General features: G+C 41.7%; 1 protein-coding gene across 6 annotated transcripts in view; it reads right to left on the reverse strand.

The window, feature by feature from the left end:
- LOC107223529 (nesprin-1) overlaps positions 1–26,361 on the reverse strand; it is a 137,726-nt gene that overhangs the window by 31,318 nt on the left and 80,047 nt on the right. For 5 of the 6 annotated variants that reach the window (XM_046735953.1, XM_046735955.1, XM_046735956.1 and 2 more), the window contains 5 exons: positions 20,244–21,054; positions 19,990–20,148; positions 19,548–19,910; positions 19,336–19,446; positions 457–16,857 (listed from right to left, as the gene is read on the reverse strand). In XM_046735953.1, coding sequence (XP_046591909.1) covers positions 457–16,857; positions 19,336–19,446; positions 19,548–19,910; positions 19,990–20,148; positions 20,244–21,054 — 17,845 coding nt within the window. Of the gene's footprint in view, positions 1–456; positions 16,858–17,317; positions 17,529–19,335; positions 19,447–19,547; positions 19,911–19,989; positions 20,149–20,243; positions 21,055–26,361 lie in introns of those variants that run through there. The other variant, XM_046735957.1, reaches the window with a different exon arrangement.

Below are 26,361 nucleotides of genomic sequence, written 5' to 3' on the forward strand. Positions count from 1 at the left end.
GGAAATCAGCAAACCTGTCAATTAAATAAACACAATTAATGAGTTAAGGACGGTCGCATGAACCGAGCTGAAGCACGATTTTAGCATTGGATAAAACTGCTTCATACAATGAGTAAAAAAATCTCGAACGATTGATATGCATGACGAAATTCAGCTCGATTCAAAAACGATAAGACAACGATAACGACGAAGATGATATGGGTTCCTGAGCAACGAGGATTTATGTACAAAATTGCGGGACGATTGAAGCAACGCAAGCGAGATGAGGATTGAACGATGTGCGGTATGACATGCAGGTTGAGGGCGAGCCGGAAGCGAACACCTACTGCACAATACATCATGTTGACAACAAAAAATGTCAGTTAAAATAATAGTAACAAGTTGTAAAAAAATCTTGTAAAACATTTGTCCATTGAAAATGGAAAGAAAATTGATCAATGGCAGACTGTGTCGCACCTTGAGCCTTCGGGTTCTCTCGGCCACGGTCACGGCCGTTGCCATGGTATCTCTCTCCACCTCCCGGAGTGAACTCCAGTGCTGCATGGATGTTTCTGTCTGTCTACCTAAAGATGAAGAGGGTGGCGGTATGGCATGGGAAGGGGTTGAAGATAAGGTCAAGGTTTCGGAGTACGGACTATCGGGAACATCTAAATCGGTTATAATCTCTTCTGCCATTCTACGAACTAGCTCGGATGTATGGTCTGGCCGAAGGTCTTGATGATTATCTAACGGTTCGTTAGCTAAGTAAGTGCTATAATCAGTCCAACTACCGATACCGCCCGGAAGATCTGCGACTAAACGTTCCGTCTGCGGCGCGCTCGCGGATGTTTGCGAACTCAGGCCATTGGAAAGACCTTGCGGGCCGTTACGATGAGAATTATTATCGTCGTCGTTGTCATCATCTTTGTCATGTGGACCCTTATCACTGGGCTCGTCTTCATTTGTTACTTCTGGCTTCTCAACGATTGCTAAGTTTTCGAACAGAAGACGTTCTGCTTCGTGGTAGTCCCACTTTTCGAACCAAAAACCACTGTCTAATGGTATGAATTTCGACAAAGCTGTCAAGCCCGACTCTTTTTTGGGCAAAATGATTTTCTCATCGTGTTTACTGAGGTCAAGTACTTCGTCATCGATGTAAAATTGCACTTTCTGTTTCGGTGCTGCGTCGGATTCAAGGTGCTGTGTTTCTATGATCGTTTCTTCAGGGGACTCTGGGACCTCCTCCTGGATGTTCTTTTCAATGACAAGTTTTTCTTTCACTTCTTTCAACGGCTTTTGTTCAAATTTAAGCTCTGTGACGATTGCGGAAGAAACTTTTTCTCCTGGTTTGTCGATTTCGTCTACTGATGTTGTAGAAGGTGTCGGTAATCCGGTTGATGGAATTTTAGTAGCAACTTGCTGGAGTTTCTCAGGTTCCGTATCTGCAGATTTTTTATTCTTATCCGTAGGTTCCTCTGGCTTTGAAACTGCTTTTTTGTCCTTCGTTTTTGTCTCAAGTGTTGTCTCGACGCTAGTTTTTACAGTGTCTTTGAGTGGGTCTGATGTTTGACTCTCGAGTTTTGCTTTTGGTAGATGTTTATCTATGTCCAAATTCTTATCTTCTTTAGGTTTCTCCTTTGCCTCACGTACTTTTTGATCGTCTTTTAACACTCCTTCACCTTCAACACTTCGATCGCTGAGCTCATTCTTTGCAACGATCGAAATCTTATCATCGGTCTCAACTTTTTCGTGGACAGCGTGCTTCGATTGACCATCGACAACTTGTTGCTTCAGAGATACATCATACTTTGTTTCCACTGTTTCCGTCCTCTTCGGTACTTGATCATTTTGAGCAGCGGTAATTTCCTCAGACTCCTTACCTTTCTTCGATTTACTTGTCGCCTGTTTCTCTGTTTTGATACTTGATTCCACTGCAATCTTTACTGTTTCTTCAAGCTTGACTTGAGTCTGAACTGGCTTTGAATCTTTCGGTTTGGATTCTGCTGCCACGTCTTTTGGAGGTGTTGCAACATCTTTTTCCACTTTGGTCACAGTCTGGGGTTTCTTCTCTTCTTTAGGCTGTGCCGTTTCAGGTGATTTTGATTCCTTTCGCGTAATCGACTGTTCTTTGGATTCATCAGATTTCTTAGATGAACTCGGAGCCTCACTTTTGTCCTTATCTACAATTTCTGGCTGCTTTTTCTTATCTTTTTTTTCTTTTTTGTTTTGGATATTATCTGGTGTTTTAATAGCGCCAGTATCTAGTTCAGATTTCGTCTGAGTGACTTCACTTACTTTCTTCTCCTCAACGATTAATTTCTGGTCTTCTGTCTTAGCTTCCACTTTTGGTTTTACTTCTTCACGTTTAGTTTCCTGTTTGACTTTCTTTTCCTTACTTACTGTAACTGGATCTTTGGGCTTCTCTATCGTAGCTCCTAGGTTTTGCAGTACTACTGCAGCTATGTCCTTCAAGTCTTCAACTTTCGTTGATAATTCAGGAATTAGAGTTTTTGAATCAATTACCGTCTTTTTCTGATCACTTGATTTCGTGGCTGACTTTGTTGTTTTCTGGGTCTCATGCTCCTGTATTTCAGATTTCTCTTTGGACTTTTTAGGTTCAACATCTGTTTGAATTATTTCTGCTTTTGAATCAACGATGGGAATTGATCCTTCTTTAATTTCGAGATTTTCCTTCAGCTTTGCCTGATCACTGGATTTTGTGGATTTCTTTGATTTGCTCTTCTCCGACGTTGCTGGCGCTTTGCCTTTATCCGTCACTTTGGTTTCTCCGCTCAAAGCCGGTGTTTCAGGTTTTTTAACTTCGGCTGGCATAGGCTTTTCTTGTTTCGACGCCATTTCTGCAGTTTTTTCTTTCTCCTCAGGCTGTTCCTTGATTTTTTGTGGCTCAGCCACCTTAGCGGAATTTTTAGATTTTACTTCTTCAGAGATTATATCCTCCTTTGCTTTAGTCTCGGTTTTTTTACTTATATTGGGTGTAACCTGTATTTCTTGCGGTTGTGGTTTCTTAGGCGTCTGATCTGACTCGTATTTTTGCTTTGACTCCAATTTTTCCTTCAATTTCCGCTGCTGAATAGTCTCAACAGATTCGATCGATATTACTTCCTTCTGCTTTTGATCTATTGTGGTAGTCACTTCTTCAGCTTTCTCAAGAGTAGAGGATGCTTCAGATTCTTGCGATTTAGCGTCAGGGGAGGTCTTTGCTTTATCTTTCACCTCAGACTGTTCTTTCGCTTTTTCTTGGTCGCTCAACTTGCGAGCTTTCTTCGATTTTTTGTCTTCTGGAACTTTTTCTTTGTTTGTTTTATCCGTTTCCTTTATTTTTTCTGCCTTAGCAAGCACGGAAGATTCCGATAACTTCACCTCAGCACTTGTCTTTCCTTTATTCGTTGGTTCATTTTTTTCGACAGTTTTTTCTTCTTCACTTGGTAGTTTCTTTAACTTTTTATCTTCCTGAGCCTTTTCATCTTTGACCTTAGTTTTATCAACCTTCAGTTTTTCCGTTTTCGCATCCAAAGTGGGTTCCTGCACTCTTGAATCAATTGCGGATGTCACGACATCTTTCGTTTCTAGCTTTTCGTTAGACTTATCCTGGTCACTTGATTTCGATGCTTTTTTAGTTTTTGAGTCTGCAGAAGTTTTTTGTTCTTTCGCCTTTGGTTTCTCTTTCGGTTCTTTTACTTTTGGTTCGTGGGCCTTGACATCACCAGTGGGCTTCGCAATTTCTTCAGTCTCAGTGGATTCAATTGCTTTTGCTTTGTCTACCGCATCTGATTTTTGTTTTGAAACTTCAACCTTCGTTTCAATTTTTTCGACTTTAATTTCACTTGCTGCCCGTGTAATATCAGTTTTATGAATGCCTTCCTCTGTTTTTGCTTGAGGAATTGGTTTCTGCTCATTAGGTGCCTGTACTTCATCTGCAGAAACAATTTGGTCTTTCGGTTTAGCCTTATTCTTTCCCTTTGTTTGACCTTTGGTAGCTTTAACCTCCTTCTCAGATGTAGCTTTATCTGGAACGTCTTTAGTTTTTGATCTGCTTTCACGCTGCTGCTTGGTAGGTTCTTCTTTTTGATTTGGTTGTTTCGGCTTTGTTTGATCCTTGATTTTAGAGTCCTTCTTATGCTTCACATCAGGTTCTTGTGTCAAAATATCTTTTACCTTAGCACCTGTATCTGGATGACTTCTGTCAACCGTTTTGGCTAGACTTTCTTGTTTAACCTCGACCTTCGTATCACTTCTATCTTGAGATCTTGCATCAGCATTACCTTGTTTACCAAATTCTTGGTCAGTCATTTCATGGGCTTGCAATGGAACATTCCGTTCTCGCCTAGCACTCCTAGAACGTGATCTAGACCTTCTGGAACGCAGTTCTTTCTTGTTCAAAAATTCCATGAATCCCTGATCGTCAACTTTAACAATATTTTCAATGGGTTCAACTTCCGGAACTTCTTCCACAAGAATTTGTACATGTGAAACAGGTGGTGCAGACTTGTGAACTGGACTGCGTTCGCGTGTAATCACAGCCGACTCAATCGACGTGGATGTTTCAGTAGTTTTAGTCCCAACGATGGCGGCCCACGATTTCGAATCAACTTTCACGGTGTTATCCGAAGAGGAAACTTCTTCTGGTGCAGATGGGAGACTGAAATCTTCAATTTCGTCAGCCCAAAGTGAAGATTGCGGCTCCGTATGCGATCTTGTATCAATTTCTGCCGGTTTGTTTTCTTCGTGCGACATCACCAAGGCCAAAATATCGGGTTCTTTATTTTCTCCCAAGGCTTCAGTGTCACGTACCGTCGGAGCCTCCACAACTTCCACGCTTAGTTTATCTCTACCATGAGGTTTATCTTTGCGCGGGCGTGCGTGCGTCGGTGATTTATTTATTTGTGTCCTAGTTTCTGTTGGTTTTTCCAGAAGTGATTGGTCAGTATCTTTGGTAGATATCGCGGTCTTGATATCAACGTCATTATCCGAAACTGTAGCGATTGCTTGAGATGTCAGAGTAGCTGATTCCTCGGAATGAGTTTGGGAAGAGACTTTTGTCGAACTTGCCACGATAGAAGCCCACGATTTACCATTAGCATCTTTTGTGGTATCAGTCTCGGAAATGGTGAATTCGATAACCGGAGCACTAGTCGTAAGTGAATCGATGGATATTACAGGCTCATCTTTTTCAAGAACCTCGGCCTGTTCGACTTCGACATGTTTGCCCTTCTTCTTATTTTTCTTCGCTGATATAACTGGCGCTGCTGGTTCTTGAGTCTTTTCTTTCTGTTGCTCAACTGTTGCAGTCTTTGATATATCTTCTTCGGTTGTTATTTTCGGCAAGTCAAATGTTTCAGGCTGTACAGATGATATAATTTCGACAGCTGCAACCTTCGGCGTTGCTTCAGACCTGCCCAGCGACTGTTCGGTAGTTTCTACTTTTTGCAAGGTATTTGGGTCAGATTTAGGGCTGTCAGTCACGCTCTTCTTTCCAACGACGGATGCCCATGATTTGGCATTTGGATTTAGTCGATTGTCGAACTTGGTGGGTTCTTCCTTTGAATCAAGCGAGACTGTTTCTTCTGTTTTGAGAACAGACTTTAGTACATTTTCTTGAGTAATGGATTTCTTAGAGACAACGTTCACGTCTTGGGAAACCGATGTGGCAACTTTAGACTTTCCTTCTTTCTTCCCTTTCGTAATTTCCGTGGTATTCACTTCTGGCTCGGAATCAATATGAGCTGCCTGTTTTTTTGTCGGTTTAGTTGATTTTTCTTGCTCTGTAACCATGTCGTGAGTTTTCGGTTCCTTAACGTTCACTGAAATTTCTTGCTTGATTTGCTCACTTTGCTTGACTGATTTTTCTACTACAACAGCTTCTGACTTTTTGTGCTCCTCGACTTTCGTTTGTTTCTTGGGTGACGGTTTGATATTATGTTTCGATTTTTCCTGGGGTTCTGAAACTTCAGTCTCGTCAAAACCATCGTCGCAAACAGTCATTTCCTCGTCCAGTATAATCGTGTCCATCCACGAATCACAAGACACCAAATGAACGGATTTAGGTTCTTCGACTGGTTTGATCGGAACGATAGTTTGAACCTCCACTTCACTCTGGATTACTTCTTTCGTTTCACTTTCGTCTTTTCCAACTGAAGCTTTCGACTCAACAGCTTCTTTTGGTTTGGATTTATCAGTAACCTTCTCGTCCACAGTTGTCCGCTTGATTTTAATTTCTGCACTTTGTGCTTGTTTTTCACTGGTCTTCGGCTGTACAACGATCTTTTCTTCAGATTTAAGTTTCTGATCGACCTTGACCTTGGATTCCTCCCACTCCTCAAAGCCATCGTCTTCGATTACCACATCTTCGTCCAGGAGATCCATCCATGAGTCATCAGAGACAAGGTGAATAGATTTACTTTTTTCTTCGGATTTAACTTGACTCGGTTCATCGGGCTTTGGCTTAGCAGGGACTTCTGGTTTCTTCTCTTCCTTCTGTCCGAAAATCGCTGGGACTTCCTCCTTTTGTTTGTATTGAACTGCAGACACTGATTCATTCTTTAGCTTTTCCTCGCTAACGACAGTTGCTTTTTTAGTACTCGTTTTCGGTTCAACTTTAACTGTCAAGTCCGGAGACTTTTTGGACTCATCTTCTGATTTGACAGCTTCTGGTTTTTTCGATGTATTAGTTTTTTCCTGAGTTTTTTCTTTGATCTCTATGGCGTGCTCCTTTTTATCCTTGACGACTGTTGCCGTTTCGATATTCGGCTTCGGTGTAATTTTATCTGCAGGTTTGGATGGTTCTTTTGTCTTCTCCTCTGGCTTCTGCATATCATCAGCCTTCTTTTTTGTCTCATCTATCGGCTGTTTCGAGCACACACTGAGTGACAGATCTTGTCGCGAATTTTCGTGCTCAAATGTCGGCTGACTTCCAAGTTTTTCCTCGGTCACAATAGGTGTACTAACAGCAGTTTCTGATTTAATAATAACTTCCTCTTTCGTCACAGTTATTGTAGTAGGTATTGGAATGTCCTTGGTAGCCGGTGGTTTCTTCGGTTTGACCTCGGACTTTGAAGCAGGTTGTTTCTTATCTTGAGATTTCTTCTTACTCTTCTGATCTACACTTAGCTTTTCTTCGGTGTTAACCTCGACTTCCACTTTTATCTTTGTATCCGTTGCGACCACTTCAACATCTTGAATCGTATCCTTTACTTTAAGTGCTTCGTGACTTTGAATTTTCTTCTTGGGCGCCTCGTTAGATTCCTGGTCTTTAGGAACTGGACCCTGTTCAACATTAACGGCTTGTGGTGTTGGAATAAACGTAGATTGAGTTGGTAACTCATTTTCCATTGCTTCTTTCGTAGGTTCTTTTTTATCGGTCATTTTACCATCTTTGGGCTGCTTACTAATTTTGTTAGATTTTGGTTGATCTTTTGTGACAATTCGTATATTACTTTGTGGATGGGGGTCTTCTGGCTGAACTTTTCCTTGTATTTCTTGAGGTTCGATTTCCTTTCCACCAATCTTACATACAGCTTCAGTTTTCTGTATCACCGTCGATTGCTCCATTTCCGGTTTCTTTTCGCTGGCTTCAGCTTTCTGTACCACCGTCGATTGCTTCGTTTCTGGCTTCTTTTCACTGGCTTCAGTTTTCTGTATCACCGTCAACTGCTCCGTTTCTGGTTTCTTTTCACTGACTGCAGTTTTATGTTTATTTACTCCTATTGGTTTTATTTCATCCTGTGATTTTTTATCCGCTGAAATTTGTTCCATTTTAATGGTCTCTTCAATTTTGACTGATTTCACATGTTTCTCTTCTTCCTTACTTGGTTCAGAATCTTTCTTAATGATGGTAGTATCCTGCTTAGCATCAGTTTGGACTTTGATTTTGGAATCAGTCATCTTTTCTGCCGTAGAAACAATTTTACTTTTCTGGTCTCTCGCATCTATTTGCTCTACTGGTTTTTGAGCATTTTCTTCAATTGGCTTTTCTATAGGCTTAGCCGTTGGATTGGTCTTTTTCGAAACTTTTTTCTCTTCCACTTTTCCTTTAACAGCAACTTCCTTGCTGCTTGTAGAGGTAAGTAGCTCACCTTCACTGGCATGTTCTTCCTTAGTCGTTTTTACAATATGTACGGTAGCTACTTGAGACTCACGTACCGTGGAACGTTCAGACTTTGTTACTTTTGTATCTTGCAACACGTTTGTGGGTTTGTCGTTATCGGATTTTGCTTTCTGCTCTGGAACTGGCAAGTCAATGATTGTTTTCGATGTTGTTTGCTCATCTACTTCATGTTGAGTAGTTTTAAAATACTCTTTCGGAGCTGGTTTATTCACCTCAGAAACATCGTACTTCGATTGCAAATCGGCCTGAGTGTCTGTAGAAGGATTGATCTCTGCTTCTTCTGCACTTGTTGCACTTATCAGTTCTCGCCGCGTTTTATTCTCGACCCATCTAGACTCAATATCGTAAAAGTTCGTTTCCAAATATTTGGGAGCTTCATTGGAAAGTGCAAGCAGTCTTAGCTCTTCCTCTGACTCCTGTTGGGCTGGAAGGGAGGCATTCTTTGGATCACGCATCTTCGATTCTTGGATTATTTTTTCAATATCTGATGGACTAAGTTTTTCAGGAGCAGCTGGTAAGACTTGTTTTTCTATCGTTTTGACGACAGTGTAGTGCTGATGGAATTGTCTCTCTGCATCCGCATAGTGGTGATAGTCTATCCAGTATGGTTTAATAATTTCTGCTGAATTCTTGAGATTTTCAGTAGGACTGCTAGTGTCGATTGGTTCTTCCTCAGGTAATACTTCTTGAAGTTTCATTTCACTGTTCTCCTCATGTTTAATTTTTTCAGGTTTATTAGATGCCATTGGTTGCAATGTGAGCTTCTCCTGGGGCTTATTTGCGTCACTTACCTTGATAACAGGTTTGGTAGTTTCATCAAATATCACGGTCTGTTCAGAATCAATTGCCTTAACTACTTTGGTGTTGCTAACGCTGGTAGAATCGAAGCTTTCTTTTACAATTTGTTGCGATTCTTTTTGAATAAACTCTTCAGGTAGGGTGGGGCGCTTCTTAGTCTTCTTTTTTAAATTGTTCTCAATACTTTTCATGAACAATTGATCTTCCTCGGTTAAAACTACATCCGAATGCTGCGAAATTTCTTTCTTGTCGGTAATGATTTTGTTAGATTCACCTACAGCACTTGAAACCTGGGAAACTTCATCTGAAGCTAAGAGATAACTTCTACTCCTGTCCTTAACGCTACCAAACAAAGGAGCCTCTTCCTGCAACGAAACGATAGCAGAATACGCGGAAAGACTTTGGACATCCGACTGCGAATCTGTAACAGTTTCACCTATCGACTGAGCTACTTGATCTATTGGCGCGGAATCGACGTCTCCGACCCTAGCATAAGTTGTCGTTAACGTAGCCTCTACATTTTCCGGTCGCAAAGATATTAATTCCGTTTCTTTTGTACCTACTGTAACCGGAAGTGGAACGTTTTCTAAAATTTCAACGGACTTGACAGACTTAATAGCGGGAGGTTTTATTTCCTCTGATCCAGCAGTTGTGGTTGTTACGGTGGTAACTGTTTTCTCAATGATGAGAGCTTTTCCAGTCTGGATTTTTTCTCTAGGACCTTCATCAATTACTAGCATTGTATCGGTCTCCAAATGAGAAAGGACCCCCTCAGAATCGGCTTCATCTTTTGGTTTTAACGCAGCATCGCTCACAGGCCGAACTGGCTCTGTTATTTTGGCCTCCTCCGTAGGTTCAGACAATTTTTCTGTCTTAGATTTCCATTGTTCTTTGGATTTAGCTTTCTCATCTAGCTTACTTGTGGACTTAGTACTCAGATTTTCTACTCCTGATGATTTTTTAACCTCTGATTTTTGGCTATTTCCAAGTTTCTCGTTCAGCTTTGTCTGTATTTCAGTACCAGCACCCGATTTTTCTGGTATGTTCTTCTGTTCAGGCTTATCCTGATGTCCGCTCGGTTTTATCGATGTCGTAATTTCGGCCCGTTTAGTTTCAAACTGCACATCCTCTTTTACAGAGGTGGACGCAGATGTACTGTGGGATTCCGATACAACCGTCACTTTTTCCACAGATACAGATTTGTCCTTACAATCAACTGGCTTGTTGGTTGTTGTGCTTGTAGTCTCAACAACTGTAGAAAGAACTTGTGTGATAGGTTTAGTTTCTTCAATTTTAGTCGTCTCTTTCTTAGACTCGCCCGTTTGTTCGCTATGTTTTCTTTTGTTCTTGTCAGCAAGTACAGTCGCGGGAGAGCTGTGTTGTTTCTTAGGTTCAGCATCTATGTTGGATAAAACTTCAACTTTGACATCGAGTTTTTTCTCAGATTTATCAACAGCACTAATAGTTTGTTCAAATGAAACCTTGTTAACAAGTTGCTTGGGTGTTTCGCGAATCTCGGGAGATTGCGGCTTATTTTCAATTTTACTTGTTGCGTCGGAAGTTTTCTCAGCAGTGACGATTACTTGTTCCTCACCTTTCACTTCCGTTACAGATTTATTTTGTTTGTTAGATTTAGATTTGCTCTTTGTCGACGTTTGTTCTTCGATTTTAGTCTCTTTAGGAGTAGCCTGCTCTACAGGGGTAGATTTAACTTTGGAAGACTGTGGTTCAGCAAGCCTTTCCTCAATTTCCGCGACATCTGCTTTTTTAATTTCAACCGTGACCTTCGAGGTGGATTTTTCCAAGATCTTTTCATCTTCTGTGACGACGATTTGTTTCTCAGAGATTTGTTCATTCTTAGAAAATATCTCCTTTGTGGGTTCGATTTTAACCTCGGTAGAAACTTTAAGTTGAGTTTCGGATTTGATGGGCGAGTCAGTTTTTGGAGCTTCAATTACAGGTGTTGTTAAAGTAATTGGTTTTTCTGGTACAATGTCAACTTTTTGCGCAAACTTTTCTATGGAAGGTTCGTTCTTCAAAGTAGATTTTACGTCTTTGTCTTTGGGAGCCTTTTGCTTATTCGACTTCGGTTTGCCCTTTGATGAGGTACGTTCCTCTGGTGAAGATTCAACGATGGGAGATGGCGGTGCGCCAGATTTTTCTTTTTCGGAAGTAATTACTTCTTCACGTATGAAACCAGAAGAAATTCCTACCGAAGATTCCACTGTTTGTTTAGCTATGACTGTTTTCGATGCGGTCGTGATTTGAACGTCCGTCACTTCTTGGGTCTGGTGTTGATCTCCCTTTGTTGGGACGATTTCACCTTCAGGATTAACTTGGTCCTTAACAGGTTTTTCATCTTTTGGTTTTGCACCATCATTTGAATCAGTTTTACTCTTTGCATTAGCCACATGCTCCACAGATTTGTCTTTTGTTTCAAATGGGGTTTGTTGTTCAGACTGCTCCTTTTTAGGTGGAACTTTTTCCGTTTTAGGAGCAATCTTTTCCTTTTCTGGTATAATCTGTTTCTTATCAGCAATAAGCTTTTCTTTTTGAGGAATAACTGTTTCTTTTTCAGGAGCAACCGTTTCCTTTTCTGAAATAACCTGTTTCTTTTCAGGAACAACTTTTTCCTGTTGAAGAGCAATTGTTTCCTTTTTAGGAGCAAGCTTTTCCTTTTCAGGGACAACCGGCTTCTTTTCAGAAATAACTTTCTCTTTTCGAGGAGGAACTGTTTCTTTGTCAGGAACAACCTGTTCTTTTTCGGGAACAACTTTTTCTACTTGAGGAGCAACTGTTTCCTTTTTAGGAGCAACCTTTTCCTTTTCAGGAACAGCATGTTTCTTTTCAGGTGTAACATTTTCCTGTTGAGGAGCAGCCTGTTTCTTTTCAGGAACAACTTTCTCTTTTCGTGGAGCAGTTGTTTCTTTGTCAGGATTAACCTGTTCCTTTTTAGGAATAATCTTTTCCTTTTGAGGAGCAGCTTCTTCCTTTGTAGGAAGAACTTGTTCCTTTTCAGAAGTAACTTTTCCCTTCCCCGAAACAACGGCTTCCATTATAGGAGCAATTTTGTCTTTTTCAGAAGTAACTTTTACCTTTTCAGGTACGTCTTTTTCAGCAACAATCTTATCCTGTTCTGGCTGAAGTTGAACACTGGTAACAGTTTTTACCGTCGTTTCGACCACGTTCTTTGTAATAATCTCTTCTTTCGGAATGACTTCGACTTTGGAAATAGATTGTTCCTTAGACCTTGTTGGTTGCTCAGGACAAATTTGTTTTGTGGTCTTGCCTTTGGTTTTGGTGGGAGTTTGATCTTTGATCTCCTGCTTTGACTTCAAATTAGTTGCTGTCTTTGGTGTATCATTTTCTTTAGAGTCAGCTTTTTCTATAGGCTTGGTTTTCATGTCGAGGATACTTTTGTCTTCAAACTTAGGCTCGTCCTTCAACACAATAGGACTTATGGGCTTCGAATCGTCTTTCGAGTCGTTTTGATCTGAACGAACTTTTTCTGTTTTAGTGGATATCGTGCCTACAACAGTGATTGTTTCTTGGGAACTTATTTGAGAGACAGTTTTGTTCTTGCCAGCAATTGGGGTAAGTTGTTCCATGAGCTTGGTTTTCTTGCCAGTATCTGACGAGAGCTCAGAAGGATCCTCTGGTTTCGAAGGTATTTGCTTGAGTGGTTCAACTTTTGTCTCAACAGCCAGTGAAGGTGTCGAGGTTTTCATTACTTCTATTTTAGACTCAGATGTGCCGATGATTCCCACAGGAGAGATGTCAGTATCCTTAATGACACTTTGGTCTTTTTGGATAGATTTAGTTTCGATGAGAGTTTGTTCCTTAGGCTTATCTTCTTGAACAACTTTTCCTTTTTCTGACTTAATGTTTTCTGTTGAAGAGATCTCTTGGGTGAGACTTACTGTAGTTATCGGAACTGATTCCTCTGGTTTGCCGTCCGTCTTCGGCTTATTTTCCTTGTGACTAGATTGTCGAGTAACTTTGATCTTAGTTTTTGAGTCAATTTGAACACCAGTTTTGCCAGGAGTTTGATGTTCTTCTAAAAGGGGCTGAGAAGTACTGACGGTTTTTGCCTTGCCTTCAGTTTCATTGATTGGCACAATTTCTCCTTTGAAAACAGTTTTATCTGTTGGCTGGTGCTCCATCTTAACCTGATTTGCAGCAGTCATTACCTCTAGATCGCTTTTACCTGCTAAAACTGTTTGTTCCTTGGAAATAAATGTGGTCTTCAGAGTTTCTTGGGTATGAATCGTTGTCGTGAATGTTTCTGCTGAAGTAGAAACTTCCTCTTGTTTACCCTGTTTCTGAGATATCATTTCTTTTCCAGGTCCTTCCGGCTTCTTTTGAATGATTTGTTCTTTGAGCTGTACTTCCTTCTTAGATTTTGCTTCAGCCTTAGATTTGCTTTTATTCGACACCTGTTTCTCCTCTTTCGTTACATCTGTTGATTTTTGTGTCCCTTCAATCGTAGGAGATTTGCTTTTTTCTTTTGCTACGATTGGTTCACTCGCAGGTGTGTCGACCTTAGATTGGGCTTCAACTTTAGCAGTTTTCTTTGACTGAGCTTGTTTCTGAGATTTCTTACTCTTAGATTGGACTGTCTCCTTGGAAGCAACTTGAGTTTCAGGTTTCTTCACTTCCTCGGGCTTGGGCTCGATAGAAGGAGTAGTTTTTGGCTGCTCAGATTTTGCTTCACCCTTCATCGAAACATCCTGTTTGATAGCAGTCTCAACTGAGAGAACTTTTTCCGCATCTGGCTGAGCTTTTTGCGGGGAAACAGTTTGCTTTTCGGACTTTGATTTCGTCTTAGTTGAAATTTGTTCCTTAGTTTTTTCCTGGCCTTTGCTGGGAGCTGTTCCCTTCGCGTCGACTTCAACTTGACAACGTACAAGCTGTTCTTTTGGTTTGATCTCCTTTTTGGGAGTATCTTGCTTTTCTGGCTTATTTTTGGACTTGGAAGATGCCTGATCTTTCGATTTGGACTCCTCTTTCTTAGTAGCCTGTTTTGTAGCAGAAGTTTTTACAGTCGTTGATACTTGTTCCGCAGATTTAGCTTCTTTTGGCAAATTAATGTGTTTCTCAGATTTCGTTTTCTCCTTCGAATGAGCTTGATTTTTCAAAACGTCATCAGTGACAGATGAGAGAGACAATGACGCCGATTCTTTATGCTTGATCGTTTCCTTATTGGAAATTTGTTTATCTAGTTTGCTCTCATCTTTCGTGGCAACTTTTCCCTGAATATTCGTTTCGTTTTTATTTTTCTTCTTGTCTATTACCTTGGCATCATCCCCTGCAATTTTGTCTTCTTCGGGCTGCTCTTTCTTAGCAATGACTACATCTTGCGTAATGATTTCCTTAGTAGTATTGACTTTATCCGTTGGTGCGACATTGTCCTTATTTTTCTTAGCATCCTTATTAGATTTGGATTTACCACCTTTCTTATCTCTATTTTCTGAAATAACCTGTGCCTCGGATTTTTCCTGCAGCTGAGTTTCTTGCTTTACCTTAGTTTGTTCTTTAGGCTTTGGTTCATTTCTAGGCTTGGATTTCTCCTTTGATTCTGTACCGTTCACAGGCTTCTTTGCCTCTTTGAATTTATCTTCATTTGTTGGTCTATGAATATTCTGCGTTGCAGAGTCGTTATCAATCTTGACCTCTTCAGTGAGGATAATGTTCTCTTTCGGTTTATTTGAACCCTTGGATTTCTCCTTCCCTGTTTTCGGCTTATGTTTATTCATATCTTCGATTTCTTTGAGCGCCTTTTCTATCTCATCGTCTTGAGATTTCTCTATCTTCTTCTTTTTTGGTTTGCGTTTCTTTGCTTGCTGCGCATCGTTGGCACTCTGCTCAACGACGGCACTTGGGCTCTGCCTTTGAATATTATCAACGTTTTTCTTCAGCTCGGTTAGTTCTTTCATCACCGTTACAGTAGTTGTACTTCCGCTCGATTGTCTCGGAGGAGTATTTCTCTCAGTTCGCCGATTGGATTTCCATCCCTTCCTATCATCCTCACGTTGGGGTCTGTCTTCCTGATACTGTTTTTTCTTTATCTCTTTCTTCTTCATAACGTCCCACTCATTATCTTTCTTCACTTGCGAGAACTGGGTCTTTTCCAAATTGCCCGTCTGCTGAGGTTTAGCATATTGTGGAGGGGAAGATTCTTTTGGCGATAAGGATCTGCGTGGCTGTTGTTCACTACCACTTTTTTCCCTAGGAGGCGTCGTGGCTTTCGGACTAAGTCCTTGCGATAATATTTGTGCATAAGAGAAGGAATGTCCACGAGAATCAGAAGCAGGTAAAGAACCTTCTCTCTGTTCGTGTCGTAAAGTCATTTCACTGGTAGAAATAACTGAACTAGTTTGCGTAACAGCTTGTTCTTTGTGCTCGATGTGCTCGACGTGCTCGCTTATTTGTTCGGCTGGTTCAGTTAATACTGGCACATCATTTTGAGGGATATTTTGATTGAAAGAGAAATCATCCGGCACATGTTGTTGCTCCATCTCAATTACATTACTAGAAGGTGTTTGCTGTACAATTGTTTGCTGATGTTGATGATACAATTCTGCAGTCGTCGGCAAGTAAGATCCCTGCGTAACGTAATGCTCGCTTGTGTAACCGACCATGTGACTTTCGTAAGGATTCAATGGAATCGCGTCCAACTGTTGGACCCGCTGCGAGTCCGGCGCGTAGACGTAAGAAGTTACCGGATAGGCACCAAGTTGTGAGTTTATGTAACCGACGAGTTCCGGCATAGGATGAATGTAGTCGTAAATCTCTGCGGGAGGTCTATTGATAGTTTCGTAGTGCTTATTTTCGATTACGTTGTAACCTTCCACCGGTTCGTCGGCCCAATTTGTCGTCTCTTTGGTGTAACGGGTTATCTGTTCTCTACTTATTTCCTCAACATTTTTTGAACCGTCCAACTGACCGATGTTTTGATACGAGTCTGTAACAACGTTGGGAGCTTGAGGGCCAGCGGGAATATTATGAGCTTCGATTGGTAGCTTGCCTTCTTCCATTGTGTGAGTGGGTTGAGCCACAGACTCTTCAACGTGGCTGACTACCATTTCCGCGCTCTGACTTAGATTGACAAGATCTTCTCGAGGCGCATGATGACGAGTTTCCTTCGAAAGTTGCACCATGTCTCGAGAGTCAGACGCTGCTTCGGAAGACGCGCGAAGTTCGGCCTGCATTCTTCCTCTGAGAATGTCCGCGTAAGACGTTGAACCCGGAATCCATATCGGACTTGGAGAACGTCCCCTGATTTCACGCGGCGCAAGAGTGTTAGACTGACGCGTTTGAGGCTCCTCGGACACCTCGCGGACATTATGAACGTAGTGCTGTGTCTCTACATGTATCGAAGGTACTTCCTTGACCTCCTTCACCGCTTGGGGCTCTCTGGAGTCCTTCTCCTTTCGTTTGGATGCTTCCTTCCGAGTCGGAGAACGCCCGCGTCTCGATGGACGTTCGACGTTTCTTTGCATCGACGAATTTCCGGTCGACTTTTCAGTGGCGCTAACTTTACTCGCCGATATCGTTCGGCTTTGTTTCTCTCGTTTATACTCGACGGCTGTTACCTGCTGTGTCGATACTTGTTCGACCGCAGCTGGTTCGGGTTGCTGCTGATACTGAAGGGGCTGAACGGGCACTTGTGGCTCCGAGATACTAACGGTTTCTACAACGGTTTGCCTAGCCGGCGTCGGATGCAGAACGTGCACAAGCACCTGAGGAGGAGGCTCATCGCGTTGGGCCCTCTGAGGACTACCGCCTCTAGAATTTGGGCTCATGCGGCCCGCAGCGATATCTGCGTAAGAAATGAGCCCGGGTTGGCGGGGATTCGCATCACCCCCGAGAATATAGTAAGGGTCCACTGCATGAATCTGATCCACCAGAATTCTCGAGCGTTGCCTCCAACCGTCCATCTGTGTCTGCAAGGCCTGTTACCATTGCAACAGCCAAAGAATATGGTATTGTCAATTGATATTTGTATCAGAGTGATAATATGGTTTTTAGTTCTTACTTATTTTTCATTTTCTTAAAATCATTTATTGTATTTTGCGTTTCCAATACATATAATATCATATGTCGTTACGCTTTAAGCGTTTCTCATAAAAATTACAAAACATACTAAGGCACATGATTCAGAAACTGGACTTGATACACGTTGTTCAATAGGTAAATCGGTAAATCGGTTAAATCGACAAATCCTAATAAATAGCATAATATCTAAAGGTACGAAATACGAAGGCTGCGTATCTTGTAATTATCAACTATTCCACTCATTCATAACAGTTTTATACACGACGAGATTTTATGTCATTTAATGTAAAATAACGAGACTTTACAACAATAACAACAACAACGACGAGGCCAAAAAAGAAAAGAAGAACTTACAGGTTCTTAAATGGAAAAATTTATTTAAGTAAATCACGTTTCGATAAATTAAAATAAAATTAATGATCCGTTGACTCGTTCCACGTTCATGCGATATACCGATCTAAACGTCCAACGGTTCGACATCGGGAGATCCGCGTTGAATCAAGAGCTTCGATCGCTCGGTACGCGCAGCTATCTTCGTTTGAAGCGATTTAATCTTCTCTCGATACGACTAATCGACAGCGCAAAGAATAGAGCAGAGAGAGATGGAGAGAGAATGAGGTTATCATGGCGAGTATATAGTATGATACGAGAAGATAGAATTACACGATTTCAAGATGACGAGAATGAAGAGATGACCAAGTGACGGGGGGTTCAGTTGGAAGGAGAGGATGCAGCAAACAAAAGTTATGAGTGAAATGCTAGTCGACGAAAAAAAAAAGGTTTGTTTTTATACATCCTGTTTTAAAAAAAAGTATGTAAGTACTTTTGCATTAGTCAAAGTTCTGTTTCTTTGTTTTTCTCTTTCTGAAGAATTGTTGAAATAATAATGCATTTCAGGGAAGTCACTTGATTGTGCGATGCTTGTCGATGATACCCTTGACACGAGTCAATGTTGAGTCTGAATATAATATAGATGATCGAAATAATAAAAGGTCAATGATTAGGTGCTGTGCAATATACAGCGAATGTTAAGCCCCCGTATAATGATTGTCAAGGGCTTACATGTGTGACAGAAGCTACCAACACCATCACATGTATGTGTGCGTAATACACCAAAGTATAATACCAAAATATTTGTCAATTATGATACAATAAATTATAAGTATAAAACAAATCAAACTCAGCGTAAAGTGAAAATGAATTAAACACAAACAACAAAATCAAGTATTCCCCTTTTCCTTATTTAAAATAACAGTATAATAATGTATCAATAATAGTAACAACAAACAATCTTAAAACTAAGAAAATAAAAAAGAAAACACAACCAAGAACAAAAAAAAAAAACAAGATACCAACCAATACCCTGTACATGAAATACCACCATAAGGCTTTTACAATGAAAATCTGTCCTGCCGGACATCGTCACGCGCCAGCTGTGACTCGATCCCACAGAACAGCCTACATTGTATATATTTGTTACACATAGTATTAGTACAGCTACTGTTAGACGATGTTATCGTGCGTATTAGTTTACGTCAGTATAATAAATATGCGGGTGTGACAGTGACTGCAGCGTATGGTGCGAGCTTTTGTTACGCGTGTTCTTCCAGAATAAGATGTTAAAAGCATAAGCAAAATTACGAATGAGATGTGTGTTCGACGGAAGTGAAGTGAGGGTGAAGAGCGAAATGTGACATGAGGGAAATTAGTTGTGAGTGAATTATAACGTATACAGCAACGGTTGAGGTGTGATATATTAAATTGGCGTAAGGGATGGAATGGGTGCTTAGTTGGGAGGTGATGATGTACTGTAATGGAAACACCTTGATGATAGCTGATTAGATCTTTACCTCATCCTTCCTCAATCTCCGTCGCGCGAACGCGGACAAGACACGCAGCCAAACGTTCTCTGGCATCAAAATGTTTCCACTTAAATCATGTATTAAACTACAGATTTGCAGGTCAATTATTTTTAGATAGTTAAAGAAGTGCCATTGCTTCAATTCAATCGTACAATACGTAATGATAACGTAACGGTACCAGGTAAATCTCGGAACGATAGAAGGAAATAAAAAAAATTATCAAAAAAAAAAAAGACTTTTAGGTACTCGCCGCGGCTAATTACTGCAGGGGATGAAATAACTTCTAATATATAACTTTTAGTATGTAGTCTTGCGTATTATTTACAAATTTACTACAAACACAGTTATAGTATTAAGTGCAATTTGGTGGCTAGTAGCTCAACTCTCAATGTTTCATACATGTAAATTGGTGGTGGTGGTTTTCAGTTGGTATCGATATAATAATCGTATAATAAATTAATTTATGCGCAGAGCACAGTGCTTGGTGAGTATATATTACGTAATAAAACCTACCTGTTGCTCTTGTAGCGCTCTTTCCCGATCGTTGGGTAGATACGTCGGACTGAGCACTGTTCGAAGCTGCTGTTCAACCTGGACAATCTGTTGACGAAGCTGCTGAATCTCCTGTAATCAAATTTGAAGAGAACAGTTTTAGATATTTCAAGCTTTCGACAAGGATGGAACCCCCTCAACTTTCGCAGATGAACCGCGAGACGCGTTTGTACCTGTTGGTACTGGTCAATCTGGGCGAGGCAGGTCTCCAAAGAAGCGGTTTGATCCTTGACAGATTCGTGAAGGACATCCAACTCCTTGATCAGTTCGTTGGCAGCTTCGCTAATCCGTGTGTCACCACCGACTCCGGACCTGAAATGAACCTGCAGTTTTTCCACCGAGATGGATATCTTCGTTTTCTGGATGGTAATGTCGCTGAGCATCTTCTCCCTCGTCGCGTGCTGATCCCTTAGCGGTTTTTTCTTGCTTTGAGGCGACTCTAAAGTTTGTCTAGCTTTGTCTAGCCAACTCCTAACGTCTTTCATCTTCTTCTCGCACTGTTCCCATTCTTCGCTCGTCTCTTGGAGCAGAGAATTCTGAAATAATTATCGGAACCTGTAGTATTGCCGTGACCGACTGGCGACGACGTGTTACAATCAATGCCCGACGACCCACCCTTTCGAGTAGTTGACCCTCGACCTCAACCTTGGCGTCTTCGGCTTCGGTCAGTTTCTCTGGAAGATTTCCGACGTTCGTCACCTGACCTATACCTTCCAACTCCTTGCTCATTTCACTCAAGTTCTTGTTTACTTGCTTGCAGCTCTTTACCGCGGTCTGAAAGGATGCAGAAAAATCGTAAGACGGTCAACGCGCAGGCGCCGTAGGGTAGAGTAGAAAAAAAATGTCTGTCAACCGAGTGAAACACCTACGGAATAATCGTGGAGTCTCTGTCTGGCTTGTATCAAAGTACTAAGCTGCAGAGGCTCAACAAGGAAGACCCGTTTCTCCTTAATCCATGCCATGACCGCTTCGTGAAGTGTAAGGAATCTCTGCCACGCGTCCAACGTGTCGCCAACTTGTTGCTTCTTCTCCTCGAGCCATGATCGTACCTGAGCTAGCTGCTCGGTCAAGTTGTTGACTGTGCTTTTTATGAGTTCCCTCTCGTTTCCATCCTTCGTATTGTCAATTATCACCTGTCCGTTTCTAGTCAGCCTTTCCAGTTTATCGGTAATCAGTCCAATCTCGTTTTGTATCTGCTGAAGGTGTTCCTTGAGCTTCAAAGGCTCCATGGAACGATCCTGCACCTTGAGCTCAGCGGCACGAATCCACGTCTGGACTTCATCGACGTCGGCGATGTAGTCAGAGCGCGTAGTTCTTGCTCGCTTTTGTTCGCGTTGCTTCTCCTCCATCGCTGAAGCTGCGCTCTCGGCCGCTAGTTCGAGAGCAGTCAGCTGCTGGCCGATATCGGTTGGAACCAACTGCTGGCTAGCTTGGTACCGCGCCTTAGTGTCTCCCGAAAGCTTCTTGCCCGTCTCGACGAGCCCTTCGAGGTACGAACGGAGCGCCCCGAGTTCGGTCTCAGTCGCGTCCTGGTTCGCCCCGAAAACGTATAAAGAGGTCGTCTGGTGATGGACCTCTTCCAATCGCTTCTTCAACTCCTGTACCTCGTGTTCGATCGTTTCGAGTGTTTCCAAGTCCTCACTTGCCTTCTTGGACTTATTGCGTAGTGAATCGACAAGCCTGTTTGGATAAATATCAACACATTGAACACTGAAGTAAAAATGATGATCCTAATTATACTATTTGCCTCCTCGTGATTACGTGATAAGTACGTCAGATATTTGTGTTCGGAAAAAACTCGCACGAATTGATACGCGTGTTAGAAAATTTGGAGAATAAAAAAAAAAAAAAAAAAATACAGCAATAAATATTGGAGAGGAGAAAACGATCTTGTTCAACAATATTGTTGACGGTTTAAACCGCGAGATTCCCAGGCAGGCAGAAAAGCAGTCGCTAGCCAGTTGCACGCACGGCCAAGCCAAGGTGGGTGGCAGGCGGTTAGCAGCCTTGGCTAAAAGTAGACGGTTGAAATCCGGCGTTAGGCCGAAGAGGCGCGAGGAGTTTTTGCTCCTCGGAAAAAATTTTCACTACGAAGCTTTCTAGGTTTATACATTCAACTTTTACTTGTACGCATAATTAGGCTTGAAACGCAAGCGCAGCTGCGTCTTGGCGTGACATCGCTTCAGGCTACGCATCCCTCGGCACGTATACGCGTATCCTGACCGATAAATATAACCGTGGTCGCTATACGCACATCCGCGCTATAACCGAACCTAATAAAATAAAATCTCTACATAGTCCTGAATCTTATGGAGCGATGACATCACGGCTAAGCTAACCCGTATAGAATCTGCACACGGATTGCGTACGCGTGCGATTATATACGCATGTGAAAATTATTTCCCACCGAAACTGGTATTTGAATGTATACTTTTGTGGCGAAAATTCCAACACCGTCAACGTCCACGTGACACCGGTTAACCGACATCTAGTTGTACGTTAAACAGTCACAAGTGACGTATTGTGAATTGTCTAAGATATTTGAAAACTAATAACTATAACGTATTCATAAATTTTCTTTGCAACGCTGAACTGGAGAACAAACCACGCATTATTGTTTCGCGGTCACGACGTTTAGAGGTGTGCAATATTTGGCCTCCGGTTAATTTATATTTGGTATTTCAAGCCCACCTATAGTACTGCTTGACGTTGTATCACAATTATTGTCAGGTGAGGTTTGGTAGTAAGGCAACGAAAATATAAATAAATAAACAAGTAAGTAAATAAATAAAAGTAAAAAACAAAAAACTCGGTACAGTTCGGAGTACAGTATGTGGCGCGGCACTATCAAGCCAAACAGCGTCGGTCGCGGTTCGAAACGTATTGCCTGCCGGCGGATGAGCTCCGACGCGAGCGAGCGATGGGCAGAACGGGCTAGCTGGCAAAACGCCGGGGCGCATGCGCAAACCTCCCTGTTTCGAGGCGAGCGAAGCTTTCGACGCCGGATATAAAATGCCGAATGTGCAGTCTCCCTAAGAATACAGGCACGCATATCGCGGCGACAAGCAGGAAGACTTATTTACGTCGCCGAGAAACGCCTTGAGACACTAGAGGACAAACGAACTGATTCTGATATCGGGGAGTAAGGCTACAACCGCCTAATAAGGATGCAAAGATATTAGATACAGGGGCGAGATGAAGCGTTTCACATCAAAGATCAACGTCCTTTGATCGAAGGCTTATCTTTATTCCGTTTGGGTGGGTTCTATTTGCGGTCCCGAATTCGCGTGATTTCGTATTCTTTGCCAACTATCCGAACGCTGGGCACGGAACTCTTCGTGATCTTTGCCTTGTTGTTGCCGTTGGCAGTATTCTCGACTCTCCGACGACTATGCGGTACTAGGGTAATTTATAAGTATTCAAGGGCGCTCGGTGACCTCGACTTGGGACTCTTTATTCGCTTAAATATTTCGCTTCGAAAGTTGCACGGATCAAGTACTTATTACGCTCGAAGATTTTCCTTCGGAATTGTTTTACGCCGAGTAAGCCAATTCCGAAATGACCCTGGCTGGATTTAGAGGTGAGGTAATGACGAATCAAAATTAATTTAAACCACTGCGTCATCTCTTAACACATATTCAAATGAGAAATGCTGACAAACACACCAATGGTCTGCTTATTGATTTCTTCGATTTTCCGTTAACTCGCTGACCAAAAGAGACTAAAAAGCTAATTGTTAATTAAATTCGGTGAACCCATAAGCAACGAATCTATGACTATGCCTTATGAAGACACTTCGTTTAAACCTTTGAACTGAGGAGAAAAAAATATTGTGAGTTGCCATGATCTGTTTACAGTATGCACAAAACAACGAGCACGTGCGAGCGCAAAATTGAAATAAGAGGTCTCGGGATGCTCGCTACGACCAATCGAGATTCGTTGGTTTTATTTTTCTTTTCAACGGCATACCGATCGATCTACTTATACACGAGAAGAAAAAGATTAAAAGATTCGAGTATTCGACATAATCTTCCGGGTTCTGCAAATCGAAATACGCGATTGTAAAGAGAGAGAGAAAGAGAGAGATAAAGTATTTTTAGAGACGTACCAGACAACCAGCGAATACTCAAATGGCACACATGACTACTATTACACTTGAGTGATACATGGCCCCTGTGATATCGTTGCCAAAATCGAATACCATTCTATCGTCGTTCTATTTCTGCGCAAGATCATCTCTCTCGAGTTGCCTTTTTTCTGCACCTTAGTATCACGTTAGCTCATCGCCCGGTGAGATTCGTAATCAAAAATAGATTTCAATTGTTGAATGCTTCACCAAGTGCGAGTATAAACACAGAGCAGCACGTTTTCAGCCTGCAGACTTCAGCCGTATAGGAGTTCTTTGAGGTGGAATAGCTCCATTAATTTTTGGGCGATTGCCATTTACTCAAAATCTTCTAACTTTTATCCTCACAAAACAACATAGAAGAAATAAGGGCACGATGAAACAAATTATCGAAAAAACTAGAAAAGTGGGCAAGAAAATAGCACATCGATGATTCGCAGTGAACTGGAGAATAAAATGCGATGTACATATAATTAGAGCTCAGAAGTATCGTCATCTATAAAAAAGTGCGTTTCAAAAATGCTGTTTCTCTGGAGATATCGTAAGGTTGTAAAGGAAACAATCACACTTATGCTTCGGAGATATCGTTCCATTCTATTTCGGATGGTACGTATACATAGGTGAAGTCCGCGGACGTTTCATTGATTACATTATCCTTTGAGTGGACAGTTTAACGTGTACATATTTGATGTATACCTATGGATTGTACCCAAATGTATGTTACTGCTACTGAGTGAGGCGAAATCAATTTAAGCTCAGCTTCACGTTTAAGTGCAAAAATAGCCAGGCTGCAAAATTTTTTTATTCAGCTAATGGAGTTCTACTCGAACTTTGTCCAACTTAAGACTACTTTCACTGGCTCCACTGTATAAATTGTGATTTATGAAACACATTTTCTGACACAAATTTACAGAGAATGACCGTCTGATATTGGCTTTTCGACAACCTTCTTTGCTTTTCGAAGGATCAAGAACTGCGGGCAGTTTTTCCAATGCCAAACAGACTTTCGCTTCGCTATGATGCCTCCGTATAACTTTAACTATCCTAGCTGAAAAGATCAATAGCGGCAAAGCGTAAATGATGGAAAAACAATTCAATAATTGAAACATGTTGAGGAGCAAGAACTCGCGGTGAATTTGCTTTAATCATGAATCATGCGCTGAAATCAATCGAGATGAATTATTTAGTCTCGTTCGTTAGTTGTCTTCGGTAGAATGCCGGTTTCACCTCGTGAATATCACGCTATATCCACAAGTAACGATTCTAGCACCTATCGACGTAATTTTGGCCGAAAATTAGGTAAAAAGAAAAAAGTTATAAATCGAAGAAGTACCAAAACGAGCTACAAAAACTTCGCAAAAAATAAAATGCGGTACGATCGTGTAATTCTGTACTTGCAGAGCCCCAAAAATTGGTACTAACGCGAGTTGGCATTTAAAATTCGCTTATACGTAGATTCGCATAAAAACCACGTGTTTCCTATAATCAGCGAACCTGTCGATGAAAAAACGAACAAGCTTACCTTGAAGGAACATTGTGCTCGCAAGGCTGCAAGCTCACTGTGCCAAAAACATTATGTCGTTAAGAGTTTTGAAAATATACGAAAACGATAAAAAGTATATGTATATACACGTATGAACTGTGTCAAAATATTGTCGGTATATACAGAGCGCGATATCACGTTAATTAAAAAAATCTTATACTGTGGTTTTTACAGAAGCCTTGCGTTGTCACGATTTATTAATAGAACACTCATACACGTGAGGAACACGGCACTCTATCGTTAACCGTACACACTTTCCTTTTCAAATCACTGGCGGTCCGCTCGATCGAGCGAACGGATGCGTGAATTTACTATCGCGAATGGAAGTAAAATCGAAACGGATAAACTGTTCGTATATAGTACTAAAAAGTCGTTCATCCAATGCAGTTAGATTGTTTTACTTCCGATCTAATATGCAGCCGCGCACCGTTTGGAAAGCCTCGAACGAACTAGACACCAGCTCGACGGCAACAGGTTGACTAAACGCCTCTGACTATATGAATCGTGCGTCGAGTCCGCGAATTATGCTACCGGCGTTCCGTCCGCCTCCGTACAAACTTGCGCTCTGCTCGGACAGCCAGGCGATAAAATGGAATGGAATGGAGTGGAATGGTGAGGAGCTGCGACCTTCCGGCTGTTTACCATTGTGTCACGGCACAAATTTGGTTATGACGTCACAGTTACATACGTGATGCAAGTTCCTCAAGAGGCATCTTTTAGCGCTCTGTGTCGACACTTGACATACGTCTATCCTTCGCACGCTAGAACTGTCTATACGCGGTGTATCGCTCGCCGACCAAGCAAGCTTTTACGACATGACAGGGCTTTGCGTTATCGCTCTACGGAATATCCAGCTACTCGGCGCTTGCGCATCGTTCGCTTTAACTCCGTGCGGCGAAGCCGCTGCGATTAATGGTCGCGTTTTACCTTGAACTTGTGTGGGTGACCTGTAACGTTATACGTCAGTTCGAACACGTGCTGCGTCCGACTTAGGCGCCCTTGTTGCTAACTAAGTTTTTCGAGATTATACGATCCTAATGTGTCCGTTTGGACAAAAGTACAATCCGCAAGTTAGCTGTAATTGCATATAAGTAAGGAGAGAAAATTAATTCACCAGTGACATTGCTGGACGCCAATTCAAATCTCATTTTATGCCAAAAGCAAGGATTATTGGCATTCAAAAGTTTTTTTTGTTAATTACGCCATCTGATCTATCGTACACACCGTGTATGCGTACGTATCGATTATGCGTTTACGCTGCAGGTGGTCAACCGAGACGAATTATTCTTACAATTTTATTGATCCTCAATGCATTCGG

The sequence above is a fragment of the Neodiprion lecontei genome, chromosome 3, assembly GCF_021901455.1.
Source record: "Neodiprion lecontei isolate iyNeoLeco1 chromosome 3, iyNeoLeco1.1, whole genome shotgun sequence".
Lineage (NCBI taxonomy): Eukaryota > Metazoa > Arthropoda > Insecta > Hymenoptera > Diprionidae > Neodiprion > Neodiprion lecontei.